This window comes from Desmodus rotundus, chromosome 8, assembly GCF_022682495.2.
Source record: "Desmodus rotundus isolate HL8 chromosome 8, HLdesRot8A.1, whole genome shotgun sequence".
Classification (NCBI taxonomy): Eukaryota; Metazoa; Chordata; class Mammalia; order Chiroptera; family Phyllostomidae; genus Desmodus; species Desmodus rotundus.
Window position 1 is genome coordinate 27874507 of NC_071394.1, and position 14013 is coordinate 27888519.

General features: G+C 34.4%; 1 protein-coding gene across 5 annotated transcripts in view; it reads right to left on the reverse strand.

Moving 5' to 3' along the window:
- VPS13B (vacuolar protein sorting 13 homolog B) overlaps positions 1-14013 on the reverse strand; it is a 669566-nt gene that overhangs the window by 603191 nt on the left and 52362 nt on the right. For all 5 annotated transcript variants that reach the window (XM_024572260.3, XM_053930245.2, XM_053930242.2 and 2 more), the window contains exons 8-12: positions 12289-12557; positions 5473-5568; positions 4897-5019; positions 4292-4429; positions 3332-3419 (exon numbers count right to left, since the gene is read on the reverse strand). In XM_024572260.3, the coding sequence (XP_024428028.2) occupies positions 3332-3419; positions 4292-4429; positions 4897-5019; positions 5473-5568; positions 12289-12557 (714 nt within the window). The remainder of the gene's footprint in view (positions 1-3331; positions 3420-4291; positions 4430-4896; positions 5020-5472; positions 5569-12288; positions 12558-14013) is intronic.

Consider the following 14013-nt stretch of genomic DNA (forward strand, 5'->3'; position numbering starts at 1 on the left):
CAGTTTGTATGTTATAACCTAATATTTTGGTTTTTAAAAAAGTTAAAGACTCAGATATTTATAACATTGTATTCTAGTCACAGAAATAGAAAACATAAAACATGTAAAAGTAAACAAATTACCAGCTTCTCAGAAAGAAAATATATAAGCACCCTAGCAAATATAAATCATAACTCTATCTTTTTAAATACTGCAGTAGCAGCATCTGTACAAATAACAAAATGTTCATCATTAGGTTTCCTTTACTTGAGAGATGACTACTTCGTTCTCCACCTCCTCACAAGATACTGAATCCATAGCACATGCACATACAACACCATAATGAGCAAGAAGAAACCCACCAGTTTACACTTGGCAGCTACAACACTGTAACAATTTGCAAAGTTCTTAGAACATAAAACCTCTAAGTTGCACTTTTCACATACCTAATTGGCTATTGAACATCTCTACTTCAATGTCCATGGGTACCTCAAAACATATCTTTTCCTCTAAAAATCTTCTTTTCTTGTCTCTATCTTCCTTAGTGGTTATCGCTATCCACCAAGTAATTCAAGATCAAAATCTGATAAACTGTTTATGTTTTATTTTGAAATAAAGCCATGTGAAGGCAGTAAGGATTTTAAGCTCAAGAATTACACCAAAATGATTGCAGTACGGATTATAGGATGGTAAGAGTGGAAGCAGAAAGTCAGTCAAAAAAAAGCTATTTGAATCTAGACATAATAGTAGATTGGGTGAGAGTGATAACAGAGAAGCTTAAGAGAAGTGAATGAATTCAAGAAAGAACCTGGAGACAAGATTTCACAAAATATGCTAATGGATTAGATGATAAGAATGATGATTCCCAGGTTTCTGGCTTGCACAACTAGAATATGGTAGAACTGTTACAGTAAAACAGAACACCAGGGAGTCTCCCGCATCGGCCAAAATGGTGGCAGGGAGAAGGTCTTACACTGAGCACACAAAAACCTAACAAGATAACTGGATAGAAAAAAAAGCCCTACCCCTACCTTCAGTACCAGATCGGGGGTCCAGGAGAAGACAAGCATACGCGCCACAAAAGTCAAAATGGCGCAAGGGGAGGCTCAGGACCAAAGAAGCCTGTCAGTCTAGACTGGGGAAAGAAGAGATTGGTTGGAAGGTGGACCCCCTGAAGCATGCAAAAGTTTGAGAAGTTGATTGGTCATTTTGAGAAAGCACCTGGTCAGTTCCACACCCAAATATAATCCCAGGGGAGCAAGGAAGCTCTCGCTCTCGCTCTCTCTCTCTCTCTCTCTCTCTCTCTCTCTCTCTCTCCCCCCCCTCCCTCTGGCTCATGACCTGCATTTGCAGAGTGTGGTTACCTGTCTTCTTCATGGACCATGTGGTTTAGCAGACACACGGACATGGCCTCCACGAGGGACCCTCTCTGTCTCTCTTGCACACCTGGTGAAGCACTTGCCAGTTCACTCTCTCACCCAAGAGCACATGACCATGAGGCCCTGGCGGCTGCATGTCCCCTGGTCACGTGGGCTCCACACGCAGGATCCAGGAGGGAGGCCAAAACAGGCAGCAGCCAGGAAGCTACCTGGATGGGTCTAAAACCACTTAGCAGCTGCCTGCGGGCTCCAAAGGATTCTACTTTAAAATGGAGCAGGAACTCTGGACACTGGCATTTGTCTTGTCCTTGCTGAGGACAACTGGACTTTTTTCATGGCAGAAAGAGGAAATGGACTTTGCAACAGAAGTCCGCCATTCTCCCAGGTCACGCTACAACTGAATTAAACCTTTTTCTCCTTTTGCACCTACAACTGCCTCACAAGTTTGGCTTTCTGGCAATAGGCGGCCAAAACTCCGTTTCTTCTTTTATTACAGAATCAATTTCCAAGAAGAGAACACTGCCCCAGCTACTTTGGCTCAGTGGATTGAGCACCTGGCCTGTGAACCGAAGGGTAGATGGTTCAATTCCATGCCTGGGTTTTGGGCCAGGTCCCCAGTAGGGGGTATGTGAGAGGCAACCACTCATTGATGTTTCTCTCCTTCTCTTTCTCCTTCTCTTTCTCCCTCCCTTTCCCTCTGTCTAAAAATAAATAATCTTTAAAAAAGAGAAAAGACAGAAAATATGGGAAAGCAAAGGCAGCAGGTGGTACAGATATTAATAATTCAATTTTGGACATACTCAAAATTGAGACACAGAAATGAAAACGTCAAGTATGCATTGGATATTAAATTCTAAACCTTAAAGGGAAACTATGCAAAGTATATGTTTGTCTATCCACTCAGCTGTACCCTGAAAAAAATGCAAAATAAAATTGAGAGGAAAAAAAAAGAAGTCTGGATGAAAAATACAATATGGTATCAACAGCATATATTTAAATCCATGGAAAAGAATGAGATTATTTCAGACAGAGTTTAGGAAAAGAAATGAATCCAAAGTTTGATCAATGAGAACATTAACATTTAGAAATCCACTGCAAAAGGAGGAAGCAGAAAATTACCGTTCTTTCCTTCTGGTTTCATCTAACAAAACTTAATAATCCTTCAAAATCAAATCCTCTGTGAAGTCTTCAACCCCACAGACAAAAGTAGTCACTTTCTCAGGTGGATCTCTCTTAATTTACAATATTATTCTTAATATGATATATTATAATAATTTATTTAAGTGCATAGTTAATATACTACATATTAGTTTCTTAAGAAATGCATTCGCATTATCTAACTTATCACTGAATACACAGAAATCATTTTCTGAATATGAAAAATTAACCAAAACCCTGGTGAACATATTTTTACTAAACTTTCAACATGAAAAAGACTGGAGTAATAAGCACATCATCATATACTGATATGCACATAAAATATCAAATTTTTAAAAACATTTGATTGCTAAAAAATTTGATTGCTAACATAATAAAATTAGAAGAAAATAATAATAATAAAATAATAAAACACTGTTTCCATAGTTTCTGTAAGAATTTATTTCTACTTTTCTGCTTCAAATAACGAAGTATTTTTTTAATAAAAAGATCTACATACTTTCAAAATATATTTAATACAGAGAAGGAAATGCCCTTTTTTGACAACTTTATATAATATGAAATTTACCAAAATTTTAATATTTGGTACATAGGAGAACTAATTCTAGGTGATTATAAAAAATATCTTTTCAATGAGCTTCACAAAGAAAGGATAAAAATGCCATGAACCTAAGAAAATTAACATAGCATTAAAATTCAACCATTCCCCAAAGTAACACAAGGTAAGTCTAATGTAACAGAGTAAAACCAGTCAAGAACCAACTGATTCTGATGAAGCCAGAGGAAAAGCAACCATAAAAGAAAGAAACCAGTACCTTTGCCACTGTTGTTCTCCATTGTATACAGGTAATCCATGTAGAAAGCCCCAAACCTTTGCATTCCAGCTATCTCAGTATATGTCTCCTGCCGACCAAATGAGGCAAACAGAAAACATGTTGTACAGAAGAGACTTTTGAATTTAAAATCTGTTAAGTCAATCAATAATCAGACACAAATCCTTACATAGAAAGTGTATCAACTCAAAGGATTGCCAAAACAAAAAAACAGGTTATCCAAAGAATTCACTTCTAAGAAAGGTGCTGTTACCTCAATTACAGACCACACACAAAGACATCCGTAACTGTACCAGACACTTGGACCACTCTGTCAATATGTCTGTAATGAGTGCCTACAATGGAGGACAGTACACTCTTGACTATTATCGCCATCACTAATCTAACGTGCACTCTCAAATAGTTAATCCTTCAATATTTCAGTACCCTTGCGTGAAACAGTGTAAACACTAAAGACATACTAAAATATTTAAAGGTATATTAATTATGCAGGTCAAAATTAAATTCTTTACTTTCAACAATAAAAGTAAATCTTTAGCGAAAAAAGTTAAAATGTAAATTACTTATTCTACTATAATATAACCATATATGAAAACCTCAAACAAGACTAAGACATATATATAATATGTGAAATGCTTCATCTCTCCCCATTAATCCCAAAACTCAAAAGTATCTGAAATTAAAGGAGATACTTCTACATATGTCCTCCATGACTATTTTAACAGTAGGGAATGGATAAACTAACTATGGCTCCATACTATATAAACACAGAAACCTCTGTGAATGCCTCAAATTTCTCTAGCTATGAAAGCTGGGTGAACACATTCTAAATGTTTCAATAAACAAACAGCATTCATTACATATTATTTGAGAAGAAATATGGCAATAACAAGTATTCATATAAACTGTCCACCCACACACAGTCTAGAATTTTCCTCTGACCTTATGATGAGCTGCATCCAAGATAAATTCTGCACGAGTACCATTATTTTCTGGGCTTCGATAATCAAACAGTGAATTTGTAAGGTATGTCAAACCTTTCATGCTCAAATTTTCACCACAAATGAAGAAACAGGCTTCCTGAATATAAATGCAAAAATTTTTAACAGGAGGAAAAATCATTAGACCATTTCAGAAAATACAACCTTGGTTTTATGACACCCATTTACTAGTCAATAGAAATCACTACAACTTGAAGTCCTGTACAAAGACAGGGAAAGCTGTCTCTATTTTCACTGCCTATTTTGGCAAAGAATATTTTAACAAACCAAAAAGGAACTCCAAGTAGCTGCCATAAACAAGAAAGAAGAAACATTTATGAATTGGAAAGTATTTGGAAATACTGTCCAGGTGTTAAGTGCTACCAACTTTCTCAATTCCCCTGAGCTCTATAATTTCTTACAAGGAAAAACAGTAAAGTTCCTCTCTCAAGCCAAAGATATATGTAGTCTAACAGATTTTTTGGTATGGTTAAACACTTCAATAAGCACTTCATTATCCCTGCATTCTATCCAAAAAAAGCAGGGAAAGGGAAGATTTTGACTTACAGTTTCACTCCTATTCATATTCTCTTCAAAATCTTTAATACCCATGATTCCTTTAAGGCACACGGCTCTGCAACCTACAAAACCAATCTGGCAATCAAAGAAAGGCTCTCCCATCATAAGGGCCTGTAAGAGGAAAGGAAACATTAGAACTAAGAACTTGAATTTCATAAAAATGTTACAGGCTTTACTTGTAGTATTTCTTAATCATTCAAAACAGCTTTAGAATTATGGCCATTCCAAATTTATTCTCCTCAAATCATAAATTCCATCAAAGTAAAAAACTTCTTACTTATCCTTGTATCTTCAAACCTTTGTCATCTCTTGACTGGTACTTCATGAATATTCATGTACACATACATATGAGTGCACACACATTAAGTGAAAAAATAAATTTATGTTGCATAAAATCTTGGTTAAAAGAATAATTATTTCAACCAATACTACCAACCACTAAAATATAAAACTATAAATATATTTTGAATGTACCACATATGATTGAAACCTATATTTATTAAATATTAACTTGAAGAACCATTAAAAGATTTTTAAAATATATTTTAAATGTTGAAAGATTACCTCAACTGTAGTTCCTTCTTGTTCCCAACACAATACTTCTTTAGATTTTACTTTTTGAGGACTATAATAACTACTTTCAGCTTGCATTTCAGTGAGCTAAGAAACAATATAATATTAGGTAAGTCACATTAGTATTAAATAGCAATAAGCTGTCATTATTATGATGAACTGATGAAAACAAGGCCAATTTTAAGATTCAGGAAATTTAATTATTAAGCAGGAAAACAGGTGCAACAGAAACAGCTGTAACAGATTATCCATGGTATAAAGGTTGAATATGCCGGCCTAAGCTCATATAGATAATTTAAATACCAATACTACCTTATTTTTATTTAAATCCTTTTTCTTAACAATATTGCTTAAAAGGGTGAAAACTGTGCATCTATAACAGTCCGACAGTCATAAAATGGTTCATATATTCTGCCAATGTTTTACATATATTTTAACCTCAATTCATTTTCTATTCACTAATATTACTTTACCAGGTTTACTTCAATATTTTCCAAGATTTCTCTCTATTAGCAATCAAAAAGAAAGCTGTAAGGAAACAAATAGATTCAAAAAAAACTCCCGTTCTATAAGGGAAATAGGTTCATTGGTGTTTACTTTCAAAATATGTGTCTCACAGTATGTCTCACAGACTCATTCAATCATTCAAGAAATACTGAGTGTCTGCTAGATAACAAGTACTAATCTAGATACTGACAAAAGAAAAAAACATTCTGGCTCCTCTGAGGCTTACAACACATTATTTATATGTATCCAAAAATTAGATAATTTAAATTATTTTTAAAAGTATTTTTCTAAATGCAACATGGTATCCTGGTTTGGATCATGTAACAGAAAAAGGACATTATAAAATTCAATTAAAGTCTGGAATTTAACAGTAATGTACTAATGTTGGTTTCCTAGGTTTGACAAATGTTCTGTGAAAACATAAGAGGTTAACAATAGAGGAACTGTGTAAGAAGTATATGTGAACTTTCTGTACACATCTTTGCAACTTTCCTGAAAATCTAAAACTATTCCAAATAATGATTTTAATTTTTAAGGAGTATTCTGCCCATGACTGCTAATGATTCAGCACCCCTTATTTTTGTTACATAGGTTTTTATTATTTAAACCTAAATGTAAAGTCAAACAAAGATCATATATTTAAACAGAAAAAAACATGTTAAACTTAAATAGGTTTATTGAGCCACAAAGTTATCATTTTTAAGTATGATAATCTGTTTATACTGTGAATCAACTAATTATTCTCATTTTTTATAAAAAAAGTTTTTTAGTTATTTCTTGGATGCTTTCAGAGCTGGTACACACATGTTGCTGCTTTCAAATACAATTCTATATATAATCTAAAGTGCATAAGTAAAACTGAATATTTTAAACTTGATCACCTTTCAGCTGTCTACAATTATTGTAGGAAAAAAGCAATTAATTGATTAAAAGGACTCAAACATTACAAGAACAATTTTCAACATTATTTTTCAAATGCTATATTTAATTTGGCATGATTTTTGCTGGATTGATATCAACTGTTCAGAATGCTAATGTAGAAACATGACCTTATTTTCTGCCCAAAATATGAACCACAAATTAATTCCATACATTTTTCAAATTCACGTTGAACAATGAATTCTAATGTTTTCCTCCTAAATATCAACATATTTCCCTTAAAGACATAAATGTTGCAAATTTTTAAAAAGATGCATTAACTACTGAGAAACATTGCCCCAAAAGTCTATTAAAATTTTGTATGTAAATGATTCAGTCTAATACAATTCTTCTCATCCATGAAGTTATCAGAAATATACCAGGATAATTTCAAACTTAATATAGGAAAAAAAAAAAAAAACCACCAGAAAAGACACTGCTTTACCAGCAGTCCTTAACATCCCTCACCAACTTTTATTAAAAATAACTTCCAGCTAGACTGTTCCCCCCCTCAATGTCTCTGGTTGTATTTTGTTTGCTTTTTTCTTTTGTTGATTATGTTCCAGTTAAAGGTGAGATCATGTGGTATTTGTCCCTTACCGCCTGGCTTATTTCACTTAGCATAATGCTCTGCCATAACAATAAAAAATAAATTTAAAAAAATAAATAAATAACTTCCTAATTTGAATCACATAAAACTGGCAATATATCTAACAATAGTTGACAAGAGCTGGTTTATTGTAGTTAATCATTTTACTGTTTCATCATTTAATATTGCAGACCGATCCCTATTCCTTTAGTGTAGACAAAGGTGACTCAGTGGGTTTCCAGGGCTGTGGCTTGCAGCATGGGGAGTATGGTCAATGGTGGTGTGGTGACCGTGTACAGGGCCAGGTGGCTGTCTGCAGTTTCAGGGGGATCATTCTCTGAAGTACGTGCTTGTGTGGCCATCGTGCTGTATGTCTGAAGCTAGTGCAGAAGAGTAATGAAAGTAAACTGTGACTGAAAAAGTACATATACTTAAAAATACAAAAAGAAAGCTGAACTGAGATGAAAAGACAATGGAATAAAAAGAAAGGGAGGTGGGTGAAATCAACTAAAATAACAAAATAATATCTATAATGGAGACAATAACAAAAGAGGTAAATCAGTGAATTTCAATTAAAAAATGCATAATAAGCCCTGACTGGTGTGGTTCAGTGATTGAGCACCAGGCTGCAAATGAAGCAAGGGGTCACCAGTTCAACTCCCAGTCAGGACACATGCCTGGGTTGCGGGCAAGGTTCCCCAGTGTGGGGAGCATGAGAGGCAACCACACATCAATGTGTCTCTCCCTCTCTTTCTCCCTCCCTCCCCCTCTGTCTATAAATAAATAAAATATTTTAAAAATTATATAATAAAATAAAATAATAATTTTCAGTAATAAAAGAATTCAAAAATAATAAATGATGGTATTAAAATAGTATAGCTAATGTATGCATTTTTATCATTTTAACCCAAACCTTATTAGCAAAAAAAGAAAAAAAAAATTTAAACCAATGAAACCATGACTAAACTTTTTAGAAACTTATTCTCTGTATTTTTCAGCTTTTGTCATATTAGAGGATACTAATGTAATTAAATGACTTTAATTATAAAAATCTTTAAATAATATTTACTTTAAAATAGTTTAACCTAACCACGTGCTATAGTTATAATTTGTATAGTTATACTACTGATTGAAAAAATTTATTGCAAGCAGTTAACAAATAATCCAAGCTAAATTAAAAGAATACCATGAAACCAAACACTTGTTTGTTTGTTTGCTTTTTGCTGCTATATTTCAAGTATCTAACAACTTGCCTGGAATAACACTGGTAATACTACCTCACAGGTTAGACACATGAGTTTATCTCCTTCCGGAAAATGATTCCATGGAAAAAAAAGCCACAAAGACAAATAAAATTGGAGAAAAATAACCAAATCTAAAAGAGGATTCCAAAGATTTTGGAAGATGGAAAGCAGATGAGATGGGTGGGTGGATGGATGGATGGATGATGAATGGATGGGCAGATGATGGATGAATGTATTTATTCAACAGACATTTATTTGTTGAATATGTACCAGGCAATTTCCAAGAGCTAGAGATACAAATAACTTTTTAAAAAATTACCACTTAATGAGTTTGGTGTACCATCAAAAAAGAATATCCATGATTCCCTGAAAACGCTATTATTCCTTCATCTTTTGAGGACATTTGGGTTGTTTCAACTTTTTGGCCACTGTAAATAGTGCTTTTATGAACATTCATGTTCATTCATTTATTTGTTCTGTACAGTTTTAATTCTTTTGAGGATATAGCTAGGAGTGAAATTGCTGGGTCATATAATAATTCTATGTTTAACTTACTGAGGAACTGAAAAACTGTTTTCCACAGCAACTGCATCATTTTACACTCCCACCCATTTGTTTTTAACCAACTCCTCCCATTTGTTTTTAACTTACTCCAGCTGAGATTCCACCAGCGTCAAATCACTGCTCTGGTCAACATCACCAACAATTTCCACACTGACAAATCCAACAATCTATTCTCACAAATGACCTACTCCCTTCACTTTAAAACATTTATGGCACCTCGCTTCCAGACAGACACTCTAGTAGCTTTTTGCATACATCACTGGTTACTTATTTTTAGTTTTCCCCACTATTTCTTCCTTGTCTTTACAAATATTTAACATCACATTGCCTCAGAGCTTAGTCCTAGAATCTCTCCATTTTCCTCTCTACACTAATTCCAGCTTTACTGAAATCCTAATTATAAAATCTTAAATTTATACACTCAAACCAAACTTCTAACCTGCACACCAGATTTGTAAATCAACCAGACAGCTCTACTTGAATATACAGTGGGCATTTTAAACTTGTCCAAAACCAAACTCCTAGTATTTCTCCCAAACCTCATCCTCTCACAGTTCTCCTCATCTACGAAAACCAGAACTCAACTCTTCCAGGTGCTCAGCAGCCATGCGTGGATTCCCGTCCTCTTGACCTTCCAAACATCCAAAATCCAGCTGCTTTTCACCATCCTCACGTGCCACCACCCTAGCCAAAGCCATCATTACGTCTTGCTTGAAAATAGCAATTCCGTCTGCTTTTGTTCCCTTATAATCAGAGTAACGCAGTTTAAACTATAACTCAGATCATTCTATAACCACTATAAATTACCCAAACACTTCCTATCACACTCAGGGTTAATGACACATCCCTAAAATGACTTATACAGTATTATTATTTATGCACCTCTCCCACACCCATCACCTCTCTGACCCGATTCCATACTACTTTCACATTAGATCACTCTGTGCTGGCCTCTTTGCTGTTCCTTGAACTTCTGAGTTATTTTCATTTGCTATTCCTTGAATTCCCAAGGATCTACAAAGCTTCCTCTTTCACAGGTCTTTCCTTAAGTATCCCCCTTCTTATTAGGCCTTCCCTGATCACTCAGTTTTGAACTGCAAATCCCCTCACGTGTAGTGGAAGCATTCACTATTTCTCTTCCCTCTTAATTTTTCTATATAATCCATATCATCAATGGGCATATTACATATTTCCATTTATTTACAACAATTCAAGTTCTAAAAAGCATAATCTGTTGTGGTATATCTAGAGTCAAAACAATGCCTGGCAAACACATGGTGTTAACATATATTTGTTGAATGAATTAGATACTGTCCAAGAATATTACATGTGCGGAAATATAATTATAAAAAGCCAAGGAATAAATAAATTAAGGTTATATTTTAGGGGCAGAGAAGAAAAATACGATCAAAGAAGAATACATAAGGGTGCCAGAGTACAAATAATTTTATATTTCTTAAAAGGGTGTTCATTTTATTATTTTTTAACTTGAAAATACATATTGTGTAATCTCTTTTGAATATATATTTTACATGTATATCTTAATGGAGAAAGTGGTCAAAGTGTTAAACACTGCTAAAAATAGAGTAAGATAAGAAACTGGATAGTCTTAAAGAATGAAAGCGAGGTGGGAAAGAGATAAACTGTATATAAACAACATTTTAAAAGAAATTTTGTAATAAAGGAGAACACCGAGATGAAACTGTAGCTAGAGGGGCACATGAATTCAAGTAAGATTATCAATGTGCATTTTTTATTAATGTTCAAGTACAGTTGTCTCCATTTTCCCCCCACTACTCCCCCCAATCCCAGCCATCCCCACCTCCCATCCTTGATCCCACCTCCCTTGGGCTTTGTCCATGTGTCCTTTATACATGTTCCTGACAACCCTTCCCCTCTTCCCACCCACTATCTCAGATATTCTACGCAGCAATGTTTTCACTGTTATGTCCCCTAGAGCAAGGGACATAAAGGAAAGAATAAACAAGTGAGATCTCATCAAAATAAAGAGCTTCTGCACAGCTAAAGAAAACATCAGCAAAATGAAAAGGGAACCAACCATATGGGAAAATATATTTGCAAATGATACCTTGGACAAGGGTTTGATCTCCAAAATATATAAAGAACTCATACAACTCCACTCCAGAAAGACAAACAACCCAAGCAAAAAACGGGCAAAGGACCTAAACAGACACTTCTCCAAGGAAGACATACAGAGGGCCCAGAGACATGAAAGGATACTCAGCATCACTAGACATCAGAGAGATGCAAATTAAAACCACAGTGAGATACCACTTCACACCAGTCAGAAGGGCCATCATAAACAATTCAACAAACAACAAATGTTGGAGAGGATGCAGAGAAAAGGGAACCCTAGTACATTGTTGGTGGGAATGCAGACTGATGCAACCACTGTGGAAAACAGCATGGAATTTCCTCAGAAAACTAAAAATGGATATGCCTTTGACCTAGCAATACCACTGCTGAGATTATACCCTAAAGGCCCTGAAACACCAATTCAAAAGAACCTATGCAGCCCAGTGTTCATAGCAGCACAATTTACAATAGCCAAGTGCTGGAAGCAACCTAAGTGTCCATCAGTAAATGAGTGCATCAAAAAAACTATGGTACATCTATGTGCATTTTTTTAAGTATTTTTTTAAAAATTTTATTGTTATTCCATCTATGTGCATTTTTAATGGAAATATTAAGGCATGTTTGTAAGTCAATTAAAAAACTTAGTATGGAGAGAAAAACTTTCCATGAGGTTGATTTAAAAAAAGAATGTGGAAAGGCATTAGGAAGATAGGAAGAGACCAAAATTCAGAGACTGCAGATGAGGGGCCACATACATGCATTAAGGATGTTAGAGTGCACCTTATATCTAGTGAATGTAAAACAAACTTTCGGCTAGATCCCTATTAAAAATCAAAATTTAAGCATTAAGCTGTGAGAGATATGAATAGCAAGAAAAAGGAAACCTACTTTGAAAGTCACAGTTGCTTTTGTACAGTAAAATCCTATGGAAACAATAGGATCCTTCAAAGTCTGGGATTTCTGCTGATGCATGGTTGATGCTGGATCGTTTCCAAGGTAGTCTTCCTCACCATCATCATAACTCACAATTGCAGGCACAAAAGACCAGGCCCATGATACCCATCCCTGTGGCTGTTCATCCTCTTGCTGTGAATACAACTCTTGGCCTTTGTACTGAGCAGGATACGACATATCTATTCTAGTTTCATCTTCAACACCTATCAATCAAAATTAAATCATTTTAAATAGATCAAAAGATTTTAACTAACGAAAATTAGGAAGGTAAATTCTTTAACAATGTATATCCCACATCCTTCTTTCTACGTATAAAGTATGAACAAATCATACATTGCTTATTAGTATTTTAAAGCAATAATTCAGCATTACCACCTCTAAGTTTGCATATGTTGCGCTGTGTCAATCTCCTTTCATGGGCCACAATTAATGTTATGTGGAAAGTAGTTCACCGTGGACTTTTAAATGTACTTGATAAATACAGTGAATAAATTCATTTTTGGTATTTCACTCATTAAGCAACAAAAAAAACCTACTTCCCAAAAATAAGGCTAAAGTACTAAAAAAACTGACATTTCTTAAAAATATATCAGAAAACTACAAGAAATGTTCTGGATTCCGTTATGTACCCAATGGAAAAAGAGAATGGCAATTATTCCTATGCACAATGCACACCCTCAAAAAAATAGTTATCCCAAAGAGTGAAAGTAAATATTGTAATAAAATTATTCTTATATGTAGCTAAGACAAATGTTGGTGACTCTTATTAGTAGGTGACATAAATGAGTATATTTATTATTCTAAAGATGAAAAACTATAACAAAAATTGTCATTTGCTTACAAATTAGCAGACTAAAGATTTAAACTCCAACCACTTTAACTTATTGCAGCTTGTAGTGACAAATTCCACCACAATCTCTTAACATTATTCTAACAATACAAACAAAACAGCCTTATCATCATGGAATCTGGGGGGGAAATTACTCTTTAAGAAATTCATGGCATATGCAGACTCCAGCAGATGCGACATATCAACTCTTTGGTGATAAATCTATAAATACATGCACTCCATTAAAATCATTCTCATGCAGTTTAACTTCTAGGTTTTTCTGGCTAGAAAAACTATATATTTTTTTAGTCTTGTGATAGGAGACTCTTGGAATATTATACACTTATGGGTTACAACACATGGCCATTTACCTGCTTTCATCTAAAAAGAAAAAGACTTAATAAGTAGAAACTAGAATACCTAAAATATAGTACCAAGAGACCTTATACATTTTACTTCAAAATAAATAACAAAAGTTACAAATCCAGAAAGTGTTTTGCATAATATATATAACCCGCTGTTTAACCACAAATATTATATAAATTTCTATGGGGAATAAATAAAGCCTGTTATTAACTGTCCCTTGTGAGGTCTCAAATTGGACATCACCACTAAATATCACTGTGGTTATAAGAAGTCAGATCACCACAACCCAGGAAGCCGTGACCCGGTGGGGTCCACAAGGCAGAACTCTATTGTCTAAACTATTAAAACAGGAGTATCCCCTACTTGGTGTTTTGAAATAAAAGTAAATAAATGTCTCTACGAGAGGTCTGAGAAACCAGTCACTATAATTTATACCTAATATTAGTCAAAAGTAAGAGAGATTT